General features: G+C 38.1%; 1 protein-coding gene across 1 annotated transcript in view; it reads left to right on the top strand.

The window, feature by feature from the left end:
- Positions 1-20756, top strand: part of NME8 (NME/NM23 family member 8) — a 39056-nt gene extending 18300 nt beyond the window's left edge. The window contains exons 10-16 of the mRNA XM_080665055.1: positions 797-987; positions 9502-9671; positions 14323-14467; positions 18096-18247; positions 18820-18964; positions 19612-19859; positions 20461-20756. Of these exons, the coding sequence (XP_080521181.1) occupies positions 797-987; positions 9502-9671; positions 14323-14467; positions 18096-18247; positions 18820-18964; positions 19612-19858 (1050 nt within the window). The 3' untranslated portion in view covers position 19859; positions 20461-20756. The remainder of the gene's footprint in view (positions 1-796; positions 988-9501; positions 9672-14322; positions 14468-18095; positions 18248-18819; positions 18965-19611; positions 19860-20460) is intronic.
- Positions 20757-21097: the final 341 nt, after the last annotated feature.

The following is a 21097-nucleotide window of genomic DNA, read 5'->3' as shown; positions in this document are numbered from 1 at the left end:
CCTGCATGAGCCTGGAAGTAAATATCCAGGAATTTCCTATAGATTTTTATCCCAGGTTGAAAGCTACTTGTCATACACTTTCCAGGAAAGCTTTAATTCTTTCTGTATCCAAAAGCCTTTATCTCAAGCTAGTTTTTAATCCTCTCTTGCTTGGCGGAATACGATACAGGCAGTGTTATGTATTGGAAAGTGCACTGGCTTGGGGGGTGAGGAGACATAGCTTCTACAAATTGACTGTCCAATATGGTAGCCATTAGATACATTAAATAAGTTAAATAGAAATTAAATAAAAATGCAGTCTCAGTTGCACTAGCCACATATGTTGGAGAGCATAGAACATGTTTGTCATCACGGAGAAAGTTCTACTGCATTGCACTTTGTAAACTAGCTGCACCACTTAAAGCATCTCTGTTAGCCCCAGGAAAGGATTAGACTGGCAATGTCAGCATTACCTGGGAGCTTTGGAGAAAATCCATTTCCTGGGCCCCACCCTAAATCTACTGAATCATAAACTCTGGGATTGGGCTCCAGAAACCTGTGTTTACATAACAACCCTTCAGATGATTTGGAAACTTCCTAGAGTTTGAGAATAGTTATTAGACTATCTTTAAGATCAATCCCTGCTAGCCGTGAACTTTAATCCTTGAAAGATGTGTCTGTTAACAGGAGCTTTATAAGGATGCCATTGACTTGCCCAGTGATCATGAAGAGGAAGATGCTACTTGACTTAGGTAGTAGCTGCCATGTTAGCTTATCCATTTCAGGAGCCTGAACAGTTTATCATTTTATTTTGTAGCCTGATTTTGAAGAGTTTGTCTCATTAATGACAAATAGCCTAAGCTGTATTCTAGTTGTATCTCGAAGCAATGAACAAGAACTTACCTTGGAAGAGGAAATTGTATCTGAATCTGAGACTGAACCGCAAGAACCACCTGAGGATCAACCTGAGATGGACACACCTACAACGGTGAAGAAAAAGTGGGACAGGTAGCTCAAGACCAAGAATTTATGATTTGCAAGGTCTTAGTAGGTAATTAAAAGTAATGTCCAAATATCTCAAAATCGAAAGACAAGCATATTTATGTTAAAGCTACAAGTGTTTCTCTCAGTCAATCTAAAGTACTGTATATTCAGTGAAATTGGGATTGCCCTGAAAGTTTATATCAAGAGGAGTAGCAAGGGGAAAATTTTTCACTTGTCTTTCTACAGCTGGGCATAGCAGTCTGGCTTCATTGGCTGGGTCTCCAGGGGTAGACTTGGACCATGTATAATCCCTCCCAACCCTGTCTCCTCTCCCATTTCCCCACATTCTACTTACACCTTCCTTATGTCCTCTGATATCAAATGTACTCTGCCCTTTTGCTTACGGCAATTAGTGGTTATACATTGCTAAGAATGAAGTAATTTTTATTTTTGTTAATAGGTTTTTAAATATTTGAAATCAAATGTTAACTTATAGAATGTTGGTTTTTATGAACTACTATTTGTGTCTTTTATTCCTCTGAAGACTCAGAAAATCCAGAATTTAATACCAAGGTTATCTGTGTTGTGCTTGAAGGAAAGGTAGGTAAACAGGAACCAACTGAGATTAGCTAAGTCTTGAGGCTTCATGATGGTGTGTCTCCCCATGCTGGGTAGACCACCTCCATTGCTTTTTCTGGTTTGGAATCTCCATAATTTTCCTTGTTGTGTTATTAATGAATTGTATTGGCTTTTCTTAAGTACCAACATCTGCTGATTCCTAGCAATGTCATAGCTTTTTAGGTAGCATGGAGACGCTACTATCACTCATTCCAAATTTTAAGTGGGATAGAAGCACTCATTAAGGTAAATCAACTGCTGACAAAGGGCTTTAGAAATAGTGCTACTTACTTTCAGAGTTTTAAGGGAAAATGATAATCAGTTGTCAAAAGATGGTGGCAGATTAGGTGGAATCTACATTCACCTCTTCCCAGGACCAACCTGGAATTACAACTAAAGAATAGAAAAATTATCTTGAATAACCAACTGAGGACCAGATGGAGAGAAGCCTTATAACCAAGGACATACAGAGGAGGCCACATTGTTACATGTAGGAAGTGTAGAGGCATGAGAGGGCGGACGGGGCTCCCACAGGTGGCAGCTGAAGTTCTGGAGGGATATCTCAGCTGTAGGGAGTTCCACCTGAGAAGTCTGGAATCTAAACCCCAAACTGGGCTCCCAAGCCCAGAGCATCAGAATTAGGAAAGGTGCCTACATAACATCTGACTGTGAAAAACAGGGGTTTCTGTCTGCAAGGGAGAGACAGCTAGAAATATAGGCACCCTCCTAAAGGGCCAATACACAAAATTTCATTTGTAGCCACTCACCCCAGGATCTAGTGGAGGAAAGACAGAATGGACTAGAGCTATATGAAGAGAGTTTAGGGTTGGTGGCTCTGAGAAGAGAGCTGAGAGGTCAGCTGCCAGGATCCCTTTGCTGAGTTATTCCTCTCATACTGCAGAAGCCATCTTTCTTAAGCTGAGCATTCCTCTTTTTGCAGTATAAGCTTAGGGGGAAGCAATAGCACCACCCATTGGAATCCTTTTGGCCCTACCCTGTGGAGCTTAAGCCCTGCTGAGGAGTATAGCCAGAGGTTCTTTAAGTGACTGACCCTAAGAGATAGCCTGCTGGCAGGGGCATATCTCTAGATGCTTTGAGACTTTTGCTGACCTGCCCCTGGGCCTGGTGCTAGTAAAAGCAGGTCTTGGTGTGCAGCTTGTGTCCTTTCCACATGTACCCAGGCCCAGCAGAGGGAGCTACACACTATGGATCACTGATAGCTTCAAACAGGTTTCCCAGGTCCAGTCACAGATATTGTCTGACATTGGCCTGTAACAGAGACCCTCAAAAGAGGCCCAGAACCAATACACCCAGAGGCCATCTCCAGACAATAACAAATCAGGATCCAATAAGGTCTACAAGCAGCATATCCACAGGGAGATCTCAGCAGCCACCAATCACTGCTGAGGCGAATTCTACCTCATGTGATCAGCACCTGCACAGCAGTTTGCATGCTCTGTTGGAGGTTGAGCCTCAACTGTCAGCCAGCCTGAGGGTCAATCCCACACATGAACATGCCGATAGCAAACAAGACTCAATGACAATAGGAGGGCCACATAACGCACACAAAGGACACTCAGAGCACCCAGCTCAAGTGATCAGGGAGACTGTGCCACTGGGTTCCACAGGTCACCCACCTACTACTTAAGGCCACCTTACCAAGACTGGGAGTCGTAGCAGATCTACCTAATACATAGGAACAAACACAAAAAGGCAGCCAAAATGGGAAGACAAAGGATCAGGCCCAAAGGAGGAAACGAGAATTCTCCAGAAGAAGAGTTAAAAGCAATAGAGGGAAGCAATTTATCAGATATAGAGTTCAGAGTAATGATTATAAGGATGCTCAACAGCATGAAAAAGGACATGGATACCATAAAAAAGGACCAGCCTCAAGAAGCTAACATAGAAAAATGACTCCCCACCCAATGGAGCCTAGCATCCAGAGAAAGGAAGAACTATACAAGAATCAAAACACAAGCCCCGTGAGAAAGAACTTCTAGGGACAGAAAAAAATCTACACTAATAAAAGAGAAAGATGCAAACTGACTGTACTTCCATGACACCCACCAGTCAATCAGGAGTAAGTATGCAAATTAACCCAACAAAGATGGCGGGTTAATTTGCATTCGCAGGCACGGAGCGAAGACTGAAGGCTCCAGCCCGAGCGAAGACTGAAGACTGAAGACTGAAGAAGACAAGACTGAAGACTGAAGACTGAAGAAGCTTGGCTCCTCTGCTGCGGCTGGAGCGAAGGTCTGGGTCCCGGGTGCCCGAGGAAAACTGGTGCTGGCAGCCAGGGGAAGGAAGGCCTATTGCACGAATCTTCATGCAACGGGCCTCTAGTCCTTAAATAAAATACTACTACTACTACTACTGCTACTACTACTACTACTACTGCTGCTACTACTACTACGGCAACTACTGCGACTACTGTGACTACTGCTACTAGTACTTGACTTTCAAGTGCTACATACACATAAAGAAAAAGACTTTAAAATTTGAACTATAAAAATCATGATTTAAATGATAAATTCAGTGAAGAATGAGAGGGCTTGATAGTAATTTGAGACTTGAATTAAGGATGTAGAAAATCAGATACAAGAAGTAGCTCAAAATGCAGAAAAAAAAAAAGACACAGATATCCTGAGATCAGATATGAGCAATCTGGAGAATATGCTTGGGATATCATATTCTAATCAGAGACATTCTATACAGAGAAGAAAGAACAGATGGACAAGCTGTCATTCAACAAATAATAGGGGGGAAAATTCCCTGAAATGAAGAAACACATGAGGACTTCCTGGGAAAAGACTGTACACTGTGTCCAGAGAGAAAGAACAGGCAGTGGAACGCTTAATATGTTCGCGACTCAGAGCAGATAATTTTCTTAGACCCTCTCTCCTCTTCATGACAGCATTATGCTAAATTCTAATTATTGAATGAGACAAATAACAATGGCCAAAAAAGCTACATAGTAAATTGTCTTTTATGGAATTTCGTGTATATATGAACAAATAAGAAAAAAAGTATTATAACAACAAAACTGAAACAATAGCTTACTACTGTTTAATTATGTTCATGTGTTTTTTTTTAAAAAAAGAAGTATCATTTATGTTTGTAAGCCTTAACTTTTGAAGACTTGTCACTGACAGTCTCAAAAATGACTTCCACTGTATACTGATTTTTAATAAAATTTCTGTTTCATAATCAATTTCAAAAATTGAAATGCTGCTAATAGCTTTGTTATTTTAGGACTGATTCTTTCATGCAGAGTACAGTGAAGAGTAAACTGTCTATTAAAGATAAGTAATAAAAATGTGCTAATTTGAAGCCTAATGATATATTTTTAAAATTCAGCACTTACCACAGGAATTGTATAGAATGTAGACAAACAAAATATCTTTTTTTCAAGGAGGAGTAGTTTATCAACAACATTGTTTAGAATTGTTGTGCATGATGATAATAAAAGCAGCTCAACTTTTAGTTGGTTTTACTTAGAATTGTTGTGCATGATGATAATAAAAGCAGCTCAACTTTTAGTTGGTTTTACTATTAGCTTAAATTTTCTCTCCAGACAACACATCCCTTAATGAGTTGCACTTTAGGTCACCCCTTCCACCAGCTCCATGGTTGGCAGCAACTGAGAACAAGTACTTACAAAGGAAAAATCTCTGACTGCTGTGGACTTGTCATCAGACTACTAAGAGGAAAAGACCCCAACCCCTGCATTCTGAACAAAACCAAGAGAGTACTTACCTGGTGGAGCAAAGGGAGATGTTCAAGGAAATGCTTAGGAATATATCACCTATATAGCCTATATTCAATAATGAAAATAGACACCTCAATGTTGGGGGTGGGGGATAAAAGAAGGGAAATGGTTGTTACAAGTGAAGCTTGGAATGTAAGAACACACACACACACACACACACACACACACTACATAATTCTGGGTTTTAATAGCTAACAAAGGAGTTTTTAAATATTAGAAAAATCTGACAAATTCTAAATTATCTCAATAAACCTAAGAGTTACTGAATATGCTTCAAAAAAGAAAAGATGCGATGAATAAGATAACTAACTGAAAGTATTTTTTTTAAAACTGAAAGTATTCTAAAGTTCTCATTTGAGTTGCAGAAGGGGGGGATGAATGGAGTGTTAATTGGGGAAATAGTATGCCAGAATGCAAGAAATATTTGGAACATGTGTGTTTATGGAAGCAGTTAAAAGACAGCAGACATTGGTACAGTGGATACGTATAATAGAATTTCCATATTAACAAGGGGGAAACATAGAATGAATAGCAATTTGCTCAGACCAGCAAAACAGGGAAAAGAGAAAAGAAAGTACAATTTAAAATAAGTCATCAGAAAGAATATATGTACATTCATAGTAGCGCAATTTACAATAGCTAAGATTTGGAAATAGCCAAAGTGCCCAAATAGATTAAAAAAAACCCAACCATGGTACATTTACACAATGGAATACTACACAGCCATAAAAAGAAAGAACTCTTACCATTTTCAACAGCATGGATGGATCTGGAGAGTATTATGCTGAGGGAAATAAGCCAGTCAGAGAAAGATAAGTATCAGATGATCTCACTCATATGTGGAATCTAATGAACCAAATAAACTGATGATCAAAAATAGACCCAGAGACACAGAAGCATAAACAGACTGTTGAACTCAGAGGAAGGCAGGGAAGGGTGGGTGGGAAGAGATCAACCAATGAACTTGTATGCATATATGCATAACCCATGAACATAGACAATGGGGTAGTGAGGGCCTGGGTGGCGGCCGGGGGGGCGGGGGGGGGGGGGAGAAGGGGTGGGAACAGGAGCAGGCCGGATGAGGTTAATGGGGGAAAATGAGGATCTATGTAATATTTTTAACAATAAAGATTTTTTTTTAAAAGTAGCATATATATATTAAGATGGAATGAATATGGTCAAGTGTATGGCTATCTTGATAATTATGAAAAGGTTAATTATCCCATTAAGTGAAGAGATTATGAGGTTAGGGTAAAAAAGATTCAATTAAAAACTATTATAGTAATCACTGATATAGAAAACATTCATCAATGGGTACTAAAAGCATTGTGTGAAAAATATATACAGTTTCAAATAGTGTCCTCACAGAAATCTAACTATTTACAAAGTGGAAATTGTAGCTTTTCAGTGGAGGAAACTAGGGGGTACCACTTTAACCACATTAATATCACCAGTAGTGGGAAAAACTGGCATTGTGTACCTCTTACTGTGATGTACCAAGAAGAATACAGCACCACTTATGTAGTACTAGAGGCTCAGTGCACAAAATTTGTGCACAGGGTGGGGGGGGGGGGTCCCCTCAGCCCAGCCTGCACCCTCTCTAATCCGGGACCCCTTGGGTGATGTCTGACCGCCAGTTTAGGCCCGATCCTGGGGATCGGGCCTAAACTGGCAGTTGGACATCCCTCTCACAATCTGGAACCACTGGCTCCTAATTGCTCACCTGCCTGCCTGCCTGATCACCCCTAACTGCCACCCCTGCCAGCCTGATTGCCCCTCACTGCCCCCCCCCACCCCCGGCCATCCTAGTCATCCTCAACTGACCCCCAGCCGGCCTGGTAGCCCCTTACAGCCCCCCTTGCTGGCCTGGTCACCTCAACTGCCCCCTCCCCCCCTGCTGGCCTGGTTGCCCCAACTGCCTCCCTGCTGGCCTGGTTGCCCCAAGCAGCCTACTGTTTGGTCGTTACTGTTACTGTGATGGCATCCCGGACAATTTACATATTCCTCTATTAGTATAGATTCCTGCCAACAGTTCAAACCTGAATGTAATAGGAAACTATTACATTCAAGAGTTTGAAACATCCAAAATGAGAAACAGTCCACAAAACAACAGGCCTGGACTCTTAAAAATATCACTCTTAAAAAAAATAAAAAAGGCTGAGGCACGGTTAGAGATTAAAGGAGATTAGGGAGTTAGGACAACTATATGCAATGTATGACCCTGGATTAGGAACAAATTACTATAGGTAAAACAGTATTATAAAATTGATGAGCCCTAACCGGTTTGGCTCAGTGGATAGAGCCTTGGCCTGTGGACTCGGGGGTCCCAGGTTCGATTCCGGTCAAAGGCATGTACCTTGGTTGCAGGCACATCCCCATTGGGGGTGTGCAGGAGGCAGCTGATCGATGTTTCTCTCTCATCGATGATTCTAACTCTCCCTCTCCCTTCCTCTCTGTAAAAAATTAATAAAATATATAAAAAATAAAATAAAATAAAATTGATGAAATTTAAATATGGACTGTGTATGAGATAACAGTTTTATACTAATGCAAACTTTCCTAAACTATTTAGGAAGTTCACTATATCTGCAGCCTACTCATAAGTGGTTCAGCCAATACACACACACACACACACACACACACACATGCACACATTGGGGGATGAGAGGCAGAGATAGAGTGAGAGAGAACATATGTGGCAAAATATTAAGTGTTGGTGAATTTAGAGTTCATTATCCTAGTCTTGTAACTTTTCTGTCATTTTAAAATGAAGTTTTAAGAACTGCATTCATATTTTTTTAGAAGAAACACACAAAAAGAAAAATAAAAGGATGGCAAAGAAATCACCAGGAAAAATAAAGTGAACATGATGTAAAAGGCACCATTTATAAAGAAGATATAGTAGTAAAAATGCCTCAAACAACATAACAATTAACAATATAAATATAAAATTATTATAAAAATAAGAACTGGATAAAAATATGTTTGGTAAAAGATCTCAGTACACAGAAGACATAAATAAACAAGGATATATAGGAATGGAAAGTGCTACATATAACAAATGACTTACAATATATAAAATATAAATTTACCTAATCTTCATAAATATATTTTTATTGATTTCAGAGAGGAAAGGAGAGGGAGAGAGAGAAAGAAACATCAGTAATGAGAGAGAATCATTGATCAGCTGCCTCCTGCACGCCCCCTGCTGGGGATTGAGCCCACAACCCGGGCATATGCCCTTGACCTGAATCGAACCCGGGACCCTTCAGTCTGCAGGCCTACACTCTATCCACTGAACCAAACCGGCTAGGGCAACAATTGTTTTTTAAATTAAGATTTCACCACACATATTTGCTGATTTTAATTCAATAAAATTGGAAATAAACAATAAAAAGAGGATCACAATACCTTATCTATATGAAAATATAAAGTATGCTCCTAAAAAAACCTTGGATTCAAAGACAAAATTAGAAGAAAAAATAGAAACTATCTGAAAATCTTTACACAGAGGAAAGAAAAGTTTTTAAATATTTCTTTGGTCTTTTTTACCCTCTCATGGAGTCAAACATACATAATTTCATTTAATTGATCTTTGGATTGGGTCAACAAAAAGTTGAATTAAAAACATTATTTATTTATTTATTTATGCTTATTTCATCAATTAATTAACTAATTAATTAGTTTTATTTATTTTTTAATTCTTTATTGTTGAAAGTATTACATGTCCCCTTCCCCCCCCCCCATTGTTGTCTCCCAGCCTACCCCGCCCCCCATTATCTGTGTCCATTGGTTATGCTTATATGCATACAAGTTCTTTGGTTGATCTCTTACCCTGCCCACCCTCTCCTGCCTTCCCTCTGAGATTTGACTGTCTGTTTGATGATTCTCTGTCTCTGGATCTATTTTTGTTCATCAGTTTATGTTGTTCATTATATTCCACAAATGAGTGAGATCATGTGATACTTATCTTTCTCTGACTGGCTTATATTTTTGATGTGATAGAGAAATGCAATTTATCTTTATGTGAAATTAAATTTTTATTTGTTTTACTAAACTCTGAATTATTTGTAAACAAATTAACAGTTTTAATTTTCTGTCATGGCTATTAAACTTCACTTTATAATCTTAAATTGTATTTTGAATTTCAGCAGTTTAGAAGAATATCTGGATAAAGAAAATATACATCAGTTTTGTGATGTTGAAGAGGATGTAGATAATGTTAATAAGTTTATTGATATCTTCTTCCCTGATTTTAAAAACATAAAATTAGAAAAGATACTGGCATTACTTCGACCATATCTCTTTCAAGAAAAGAAAGGTAAGAAATAAGGTACAAATTGTTTATTTCATAAATGGATTTGAATAAACCCTAGTGTAATTACATTAAAATATATTATTTTAGGACTTAACTTTGAAGAAAAAACATCTAAAGTAAGAAATTTAGTTAATATTAATTTACTAATTTTAAATAATAAATAATAAAGCAATTTGCAGTAAAGAGTTTACAAAGTATTTTCTAGCTTATAAATGTGTTAGAGAAGATTTTAACGTGGCAGGGATTATTATGTAATAAAAATTGGCAATTTTCATTTCTGAAATGTCTTAATTCAAAGCTTGGGTCAACCCCTCATTAATAGTATGATTTGAAAAAGATGCTTTATCAAATCTCTTTCTTCTAATTCAGAATATTATTGAATGTAAACTAATTGAAAAAGAAGAAAATAAAATTTAAAAAAGAACAAAAAAATCAGATGAAAATAAGAAAATATAAATACAGTGCCTACACTTAAAAAGTGCTAATTATTTTTAATCTAATCCCATATTCATATAGTAGAGTGGAATGCAGGGTAACAGAAACCATACATTCACACTATTAATTATTTTTCATACCTAGTGTATGAAAATACTTTAATACTTGTGTATTGACCTTGCATTCTCTGACTTGCTGAACTCAGTTTTAGAAGCTTTGATGTCATCTCCTTGGGAATTTCTATGCAGATCAGGATTTCTCAACCTCAGACCTACTTACATTTGGGACTAGATAATTGATAATTTTTGGTTGAGGGAGGCTGTGTCATGTGCATTGTAAAATGTTTATAACACCCTTGGCCTCTACTCATCAGATGTAGCATCCCTGCACACCCCCTTCTACCCACTCACCCCACCCCGTTGTGACAACAAAAAATGTCTCCAGACATTGTCAAGTGCACTCTTGGGGGATAAAATTTCTGGCCAAGAACTACTGATGTAAACAATAATAACACTGCAAATCAAGACAATCTGTATACATTTATCCCTTTTGCTTGCATCATTGGACTGACTGGCTAGAACTTCCTGTATGACGTTGACTAGGAGAGGTGAGAGTAGACAAATTTGCCTTGTTCCTGACCTTATAGTGAAAGCATTCAGTTTTTTACCATCCTATATATAAAAGTGTAATAGGCAAATCGACCGAATGGCCGAACAGCGGAATGACCATCCAGGACCACGCTATGACATCCACTGGTGCCAGGCCAGCCAAGGCGGGTATGATGCTATTGGTCGGGGGGCCGGCCATTGCCCTATGGTCACCCCGCAGAGGGAGGCCCAGGCCACCAGCTGGCAGGGCGGTCAATTGGGGGGCTCCATGATCGCCCCAAAGACGGAGGCCCAGACCACTGACCAGTGGGCTGCGGCAGGTGGGCGGGGCCTCCCTCTATGAGGGAAGCCTGGTCCCAGGTACCAGAGGGGAGCCAGTGCCGGCAGCCAGGGAAGGAAGGCCTACTCTTGCACAAATTTCGTGCATTGGGCCTCTAGTTAAGTATACTAGTAATGTTAGTGCTATATATCCTTTATCAAATTAAGGAAATTTCCACTTATTCCTAGTTAGGGGATTTTTAAAAAGTCATGAATGGATGTTGCGTTTTCTCAAACATTTTTTCCATGTCTACTACTGTGATTATTGCTTTTCCTTGAGATTGATAATATGGCAATTACTGTGATTTTTGAATGTTAAAGCAGCTTTGCATTCTCCAGATAAATCACATTTGGTTGTTGTATATTGTCCTTTTTACATACTTCTGGATTTGGTTTTTAAATATTTTGTTGAGGACTTTCATGCTTATATTCATGAGGATTATTTGTTGTTTTCTTGTAATGTCTTTTATCTGGTTTTGGTGTCAGCATAATGCAGGCCTCATAAAATAAGTTGTCACTGCTCTTTATTTTCTGGAAGAGACAGTGTATAATTGATATTACATCTTTCTTAAATATTTACCAGAATTTACTGGCAAAACTATCTGGTCCTATAGTTTTCTTCTTTGGAATGTTTTGTTTGCCTTTTAAAATATTTCTTAATATTTACATACTTGTTAAATGAATAGATTTTTATAAATTAGGACAGCTATAAAATTATAGGAAAATTAATATAGTACAGAGTTCCCATATGCCTGCTTAACAGTTTCTCCTATTAACATATTATTGTGATATGTTTTTACAATGAATGAATATTGATACATTGTTATTGGCTAAAATCCAAAGTTCTCTATTTTGTACATTCTACGGGTTTTGATAAATGCATATCATGTATCCCCTTTACAGTATCATACAGGGTGGAGTCACGTAGTCATTCCTCCCTTCCCCCCTCCTATCCTTAGGCCACCACTGATCTTTTCAGTGTCTCTACTAGATACAGTTTTGCCTTTTCCAGAACGTCAAAGAGTTGGAATCACACAGTATGTAGCCTCTTCTTTTACTTAATATGAATTTCAGATTCCGCCGTATCTTTCTGTGACCTGATAGCTCATTTCCTTTTGTGGCTGAATAATATGCCATTTTATGGATGCACCAAAGTTCTTACAGTTACCTATTGAAGGACATCTTTGTTGCTTTGAGTTTTTGGTAATTATGAATAAAGCTGAAATAGGCATAAATATATGAATTTTTTGCATGTGTAGACATAAGTTTTCACCTCAGTAGGGTAAATACCTAGGAGCCTGAATACTGGATCATATGGTTCAATTATGTTTAGCTTTGTAAGAAACTGTCAAATGCCTTCTAAAGTGGCTGTACCATTTTCAATTCTAAACAGCAAGTAATGAGAGTTTCTGCTGCTGTGCAGGTGGTTGTTTAGATTTTTTCTATCCTAATAAGTACGTAATGGTATCTCATTGCTGTCTAATTCACAACTGCCTAGTGAGATATGATGCTGAGCATCTTTTCATATGCTAACTTCTATTTCTATATCTTCTTGGTGAGATGTCTCTTCTGATGTTTGTCCCCATTTCTTAATGGAGTTATTTGTTTACCTATTGTTGAATTGTGAATTTTTTTGCATATTGTGAATACACGTTCTTTAAATATCTGCGGTTTGCAAAGATTTTTCAAGGTTTTGGGCTCTGTGCTTTTTAAACAGTGTCTTTTACTGAACAGTTTCTGTTTTTAATATAGTTCAACTTGTCAGGTATTTTTATTGCTCTTTTAGTGTTTAAATTAAAAAATCAATTTAAACACTAAAAGGTTATCAGAATTTCCTTTTCTGTTATCTTTCAGAAAGTTTATAGGTTGGAATTTTACATTTAGGATGATAACCCATTTCAGTTAATTTTTGTGAAAGGTATAAGGTCTATGCCTAGATTATTTTTTTTTTTTTTGCATGTGTGTGTCCAGTTGTTCCAGCACCATTTGTGGAAAAGACTATCGTTGCTCCACTGTATTACCTTTGCTTATCTGTCACACTTCAGTTGACATATTCATGTGGGTATATTTCTGGGTTCTCTATTCAGTTCTGTTGATCTATGTGTCTATTCTTTTGCCTATCCATCACTAACTTGATTACAGTAGTTTTTTTTAATTGATTTTTTTTAGAAGGAGAGGAAGGGAGAGGGAGAGAGAGAGAAACATTGATGTGAGAGAGAAATACCGGTCAGCTGCCTCCTGAACACTCCCGAATGAGGATGGAGCCTGCAACCTGGGCATGTACTCTGACAGGAACCAAACTGGTGACCTTTCAGTTCATGGGATGATGCTCAACCAACTGAGCCTCTGTGGCAGGACTGATTATGGTAGTCTTATAGTCAATCTTGAAGTGGGTAGTTATCAGTCCTCAAAAATTATTTTTGTCTTTCAATATTGAGTTGGTTATCATGGGTTTTTGTCTTTCCATATAAACTTTAGAATCAGTTTTTCAATATCCATATCCACAAAATAACTTGTGGACACATCAGTTGGTTGCCTCTCACACATGCCAGAGGCATGGAATCGAGTCTGCAACTGAGGTACGTGCCCTTAACCAGAATTGAACCCACGACCCTTCAGTCCAAGGGCCAACACTCTATCCATTGAGTCAAACTGGCTAGGATGCATTTTTTTGTGTACTAATGTAAATTGTATTGTTTTAAATTTCAAATTCCAATGTCATTGTTAGTATATAGAAAAGTCATTTACTTTTGTACATTAAATGTAACCTGCAATTTTGCTATAATAGTCTCTTATTAGTTTTAGGAGTTTTGTTGTTGTTGTTTCTTTGGGTTTTCTACATATCATCTATCAACAAAGACAGTTTTATTTTCTCCTTCCTATCTGTATACCCTTTAGTTTCTTTTCTTGTGTTATTTCATTAACTAGGTTTTCCAGTCTGATGTCAATGGGAGTGGTGAGGGGTGAGAGCCCTGCCTTGATGCCAATCTTAGAGAGAAAGCATATAGTATAGAAAATATTTGCTAATGAGATACTTCAGTGTGTGTGTGTGTGTGTGTGTGTGTGTGTGTGTCTATGATTCTTATGTCATGTAAAATTGGAAATAGCATTATAATTTAATATGTTAAGAATACTGTTCACCTTAAATTAAAATCTAATGAGCTATTTTAGCAAATTTTTAAATTTCATAATAGAATAAAATGCATTATATGCCTGCATGATAATATATTCTATATTGTGTATATAACCAATAACCTAGCAATTTAAAACTTTTCATGTTACTTTTTATTTAGAGGATGTTTTGGGTATTATTCAAAATGAAGGTTTTCAAATACTGATGCAAAGACAACTGGTATTATCAGAAGAAGAGGCACAAACATTGTGCAAGGAATATGAAAATGAAGATTATTTTGAAAATGTGATAGAAAACATGACCAGGTAAAGTAGATTTCGGGTGTAAAAAGCACAGTCTGATTTATTTTTGAATTATTTAAATCTCCTCTTAACCTTTCTTTCTGCTCAAGTTGCCAAGCCTCTCAATTTTGTAAACAAGTGCCGAGTCTGCTTTTTAAACCAATCTTCCTCCCATGTCGATTCTCTGCTCAACTGTCTGTCTTGTTTAGTGCTCCTGGAATGTTATTGGAGCAATGGAAATATCCCAGGTGAAGTTGCTGGAGTCCAGTTGAGTTAAATGCCAGAAATCCAGGGTGTGCATCATCATCAATTCCAAGCAGAGAACTGATTGACTTTCAAGGGCTTTGGTAATCCTAAAGATCTAGGAGATGCATGAGATGCTAGAAATCTGTCAGGTTTCTAAAAGTGTAAGTGAAATAGCAGCTGGGGCAGAAATCCAGCAAGAGGATATAAATCAGCAGGAGAATAGGAACAATATAGAAACCATTCTATTAGAACCAAGGCCCCTTTCCCCTTTCATTTCTCTGCTTCCATCCTTTTATAAATATGCTCTTAAGAATACACCAATGGAAATTAATTTTAGATTCGATAAAAGGGTTATCCTGACTTTTGGTACTCTATTTAGCAAATACACTTGTATTATCTATATATTATTAGCTACTGAGTCAGATTTTTATTAACTTTGTTTTTAATTTTCTAACAGTGGTCCATCTCTAGCTCTTGTTTTAGTAAGAGAAAATGGTTTACAACACTGGAAAGAGTTAATTGGACCAAGTACTGTTGAAGAAGCTAAAAGATCTCTTCCAGACAGGTTGGATTCATATCATAGGTCCCAAACTGTTTTCAGAGGAGCCATTATAATTCCCTTTTAGATATGGGATAGAGGAACCAGAGCTCTGGTTCAAAGGAGGTTCTCAGTGTAGCTACTCTTCTTGGGTCAGAATGGACTGCTATTGGCTGGAGGCCTAGCCCAGTGCCAACCTGATATTTCCAAGGTTTTGCAAGAAAAGGCTGTGGGCTGTTTGGTTTGGAGCTGGGAAGTAAGTGATGGGTACCCAAGCAAAAGGCCAACTCTTGGCAGAAATTGCAACCTCATCCACTATTTAGGAGAAATTCTTTTGAGAAGGGTGTGATGGCAGCTTCAGGTTCTTTAGAGGATCATAAGCATTTCAAGACAATCATGACTGACTTAATATGTAGTCTCTACTTTGGCAGGAACCATTACTAAGTTAGTCAACTAAACTTTGCAATCAATTTAACACATGGTATGCTACCTGGCACATAGAGGGTACTCTGTAAATATTTTTGACCTTAACTGTTAGGCTTGCTATATCACCTGGGGGATGTGGATAGTATCTCATGCATCTACATTCTTGGGAGGTAGCTGATGGAAACGAACTGAATTGCAATTTGCTTGAATTCTCTGTGCCAGTTGCAGAGTAGGATTCAATACAGGGAAGAAAGGCTCTTGCTTCACGTGAGCAAGAATAGAGGTGCTCTATCAGGCACAGCAAACTAGACACATTTGTTTACACAATAACCATACTTATGAAACATCATTTACATAAATATTGAAATAATTTTCTTTTGGGCAGGTTATCTTGAGGCTGACTTGTCTTGAATGGGCACCTTTTATCCCCTATTTAGCCCTACTCACTTATGTCTTCGCTGCTGTACCAGAAAATAACTATCAAGGATAATGTGGGTTGAACACTGTAAATAGTGTGCGCAGAGTGTCATAGATCCTCTGAATGAAATGTTGCATAGAATTGAATGCATAGCATTAGAGAGAGAGGGACTACTCTCAACACAAAGCATATGCCTGCAGGCACACTCTTCCAGCAATTGTGGTTTCAGGTGTGGAGGGAGTGCACCAGCAGAGACATTTCCTCCAGGTGGAAGCACCGACTGACTGCCTCTCCCACCCCACTGCTGTTGGGAGGATTCCCATCCAGAGCCCTAGGATCCCTATCTTGCCACAACTTCACAACTAATCCTGACCATTCTACTTGAATGGTTTCCCAGTTTCATTGGTTTCACCCAGGTCTTTCAGGTTGTTTTAGAGATAACTGTCAACAGAGCTCTGTCCCTTTTCTGCAGGCAAGTATCAGATTTTGCACTCTGCATTGCTTAACCTGAAATATGGTCACTTGCGTAAAAGATAAATATAGTAAACCCTCTATGCTATCCTTACACATGCACAAACTCACACTTACAAATGTATACACACTTTTTTCAATAATCATGTCTAACAGCATAACTGGTTGTAGTTCTCTGCCTTGAATGGAATAAGTGCTGGTGATAATTTAAGCTGTTTTGTCAACCATTGTGCAAATTACCCATCCCTGGCAAGCACAGGCTCCAAGGAACTTAGGCCGCAAGTATCTCCAAATCAGGGTGTGAGAACAGTCAAGGCCTGAGTGGGAAGGTCAAGTTGGATAAATAAAAAATGGGTCACTGAAACCAGAGAGGCACAAAGAGAGTCTTGAAGCTGAAGCTAGAAAGCCAGGTTTCCAGTGATGTCACTCTATTAAATAAACATGATTCACCATCACTGGATTTTGAGGATTGGCTGCTCAAAAGTGTTTGTAAAAGGCAGAAAATATAATGAACAGTGAGCATCTCCTCTCTTAAAAATATACATAGATAGATAGATAGATACACACATACATACATACATAGACATATAAAGACAGAAAAAAGGGGAAACAAAAAACATCAAGGAACAATTGACTTAAGAGATATATATTTATCTATTGTAAGAAACAGAACCAGACTAATTATCTAACCCAACATGAATTGTCCAGGACCATCAGCATCACTACTGCTTCTTTTTTTATTTTTAATATATTTTTATTGATTTCAGAGAAGAAGGGAGAGGGAGAGATAGAAACATCTATTACAAAAATCATTGATTAGCTGCCTCCTGCACTGCCCCCTACTGGGGATCGAGTCTGAAACCTGGGCATATGGCCTTGGCTGGAATCAAACCTGGGACTAGTCCGCAGGCCGATGCTCTGTCTACTGAGCCAAACTAGATAGGGCACTACTGCTTCTTTATACATGAAGTTGTCCTGTAGGCTCCTATTTTGTTGCTGCTCTTGCTTACTAGGAAGGTCCCACTGCAGTTTCTCCTGGATTTAAAGTTTAAGTTTGGTATCTGGTGTAGTGTCAAATGCCATCTTTAGTGCTTGATACTATTTAGTGATCAGGATTCTATAGATTGTGCTTTGTCACTGTGCTAGGACATCCATTCCTCCATTCACAGTTATCTGTCAATCTCCATTATCAGGATTATTTAAATGTCTTCCTCCCTCCCTTCCTCTCTCTCTCTCTCCCTCCCTCCCTTCCTCCCTCTCTCCTTCCCTCCCTCCCTCCCTCCCTCCTTCCCTTCCTTTTACTTATGCCTTTATTTTCTTTTTTTCTAAAGACTATTACATCCTTGGAATGAAGTAGCGTGCCCCAAACCACTCTGTCATTAATTACTTTTTAACTATGCCTAGATCAGGGATGAATTGCTATTGGTTGATAATTTTGAACAATTTATATAAATAGTGTTATATTGTGCTATATGTTATGTTATGTTATGTTATGTTATGTTATGTTATGTTGTTATGCCATAACAGATTTTAACTTGTTTTCTTTTCCAAAGTTTATGTATACAATTTGCAATGGAAAGTTTGCCTATCAACCAGTTGTATGGAAGTGACTCATTAGAAGCTGCTGAAAGGGAAATCCAGTATTTCTTTCCTCCTCAAAACACTTTAGCACTGATTAAACCTCATGCAACACATGAACAAAGAGGTAAATATTTAAAAATGAAAGCCAACGTATACATTTTCTTCAAATTTAGTGAAATTTTTCTAACTACAGAAAAGTTGAAAGAATAATGCCAGTTTTGAATATAGCCAGAATATAGCCATCCGAGTTTAAGCTGTGGGTGAAACTTTGACAAGATTTACGTTATTTAATTCCCTCAATAGTTCCCTTCTACTTCAGGAAGAAGAGTTTAGATTGGCTCTCACCTTCAATTCCAACCTAGCAGGAAGTTTTTGGCACTGGTAGCATAGAGTGAAACATGTCTTAACTGTTAGCACAGGAGCTGGTCCCCTTCTCCCACTTTTATAGTCCACTCAATGTTTCAGGTGGTTTCTGGAAAGATGCATCTCAGAGATGAAACACCTACGATAACATATAAAGTTCTTCTGAATGTCAGTCTGGTGCCGTTTAAGTTCAGTTTAGTTTAGCATAGTTTTGGTTTTTAAAATCACAGTATGCAAGTAAAACTGTGACCATCCTTAGTTATTTCAATCTACTTGAACATGGAGCAAAAGTGGAGGCAATCTGTATGATTAGCAAATATCTGTTTTCTCTAGAGGTGATCTTCAACCGTATTAAAGAGGCTGGATTTGATATAATACAGATGAAGGAAATTCTGCTACTCAAAGAGCATGCTGACAAAATTTATTATAAAATAACACATAAAGACTTTTATAACGGTGTATTGGAGATGTTATCTGAGTAAGTTTCTGAAATGTAGTTCTTTGCATTATAAGGTAGTAAATGTTCACTGTAGAAACAGAAAAATATAAAAATTAATTAAAACATTTCATCTAATCTCATTCATGAAAAGACACCTAATTAATATTTTGGGTTCATTTTCCCCCTATTTCTTTCCTTTCCTCCTTATCTTTCTCTCTCTCCTTTCTCCCTTCTTCTTATTTCTTTTCCTTTCTTTATCCTTCCTTCCTCTTTTTAAATTTATCTCTTCACATTAGATATAGAGGCTATTGGGTTTAAATTCCTGTTTACCAATATACTTTATCTGTGTCTTAGTTTTCTTATATGTAAAACATGGATAATAATAGTACCTAACTCATATGTTTGTTGTGAGCGCTAAATAATTGATGCATTGAAAGTACTTGGAACAGTGCCTGGAATATACCTATAGAATTAAACTACAACATTTTTCTACCAGTGTTTTACTATGCCCGTTGGAAGAGGGATAAATGAAACAAACAAAAAAAGAGAGCATTAAATCACACTAATAAGTATAAAGAATAAAGAAAAGCTCTCTCGATGAAGCTGTGGCATTCTGTCTCTAGCCACGTATGCAATCTGTACAGTCGTAAGTGGCCCAAGTCTTCTGAAAGCACTGTTATTTGCAGGGGTCCATCTTTGGTCATGGTTCTGAGCAAATGGAATGCTGTTTCAGACTGGAGACGATTGATGGGTCCCACAGACCCAAATGAAGCAAAGTTGTTGTCCCCAGACTCTATCCGAGCCCAGTTTGGAACAAGTCCTTTGAGGAATGTTGTCCATGGATCATCTAATGTCACTGAGGCAACGGAAGCAATTCATAAAATAATAGAAGAGCTTGTTCCTGAGAATCCTGAGAATCCCGAGGAAAACTAAAGTACAGTACCTCTTTAATAATGGTTATTTCCTTTTCTTTGGTTGTTACAGTGACTGAGTCTAGGACAAGGTGGTTCTGATCAGAACACTCCCTATGTTCCCGAATTAAACTATTTCCTGCCAGACATATTACATTGCTCCACAGCAACCTTGAAGCCTCAAAGCCAAACCTTGTGCAGGCACCTGGGACATAGTGGAGTTAGCAAGATATCCTTGGGGTTGCAGGCCTTGGTATTAAGCTGTTGGTGCCATCTCTCAGGACAGTCTCATGAAGTCCCTCTCCTTGACTCCCCTCCATTTCTCCTCTTTGAATTGCCAAGGTCTCATGAAGCAGCCTCAACTCTATTCATTAAGTATTTGGAAACTTGGAACCTACTAACTACCTGTGGGTGATATATGACAGGCTATTAGAAACCATAAAGCAAAAGGCAGTAATTTCTATTCCTTGGCAAAGAGCTACTTATTTGGGGAGCATGTGGATTGAATCTGCTTAGTTATTGATGGAAAACTTGAAAACTTTTCTATCCTGGGCAATGTGGGAAGTGGAGTATAAGATAGGAGACTTTTGCCATCAAACTTTCTTTCTTTCTTTATTTTCAAAGAGCAGCCTCACAGTTGTACAGATATATGGCTTTGGAGGCTGACTTCAATATGACCGTACAGACTCTTCATATGTGCAGTGTTGTCTCCAGCTGGATGAGCCAAGTTGAGAATCCGTCCCTGAGCATAATGAGAAAGCACTGTGAAATGGAGAAATCCCTCCACACCCATTCAGGTTCCTCAGGGAAAGAAGAGTACATCGTTCCCTTAATAGTGTCATTTAGTCTATGCTTTCTCTAGATGTAAGAACGTTGTATCAAAACATTAAATGCAAAAATAAAAGTAGATTCTGGCATAGTACTGCTCACCCCATAAGTCTTATTTAGTTACTAGAGGCCTGATGCATGAAATTTGTGCAAGGGGCTCAGCCCCTGCCACGGTGGCTTTGTCCGAAGGTCATCCAGAAGGACTTCTGGAAGGACATCTGGTCTAATTAGCATATTATGCTTTTATTATTATAGATAGACTAAAGCATGATTGTACAACCTATAAACATTTATGTTGAGAAAATATGTATTGTATATCTGCTTGAACTGTGGGTTTTTGGTTAATAGAACACTGGTTGAATGAAGGTTGATACATTCAGGGAGGTGCAAATGTAATGGGGAGATAAAACTCACAAAAACTATCTAACCATAA

This window comes from Plecotus auritus (genome assembly GCF_963455305.1).
Source record: "Plecotus auritus genome assembly, chromosome: 4".
NCBI classification, from domain to species: Eukaryota; Metazoa; Chordata; class Mammalia; order Chiroptera; family Vespertilionidae; genus Plecotus; species Plecotus auritus.
This window is presented reverse-complemented; position numbering and strand designations above follow the sequence as displayed.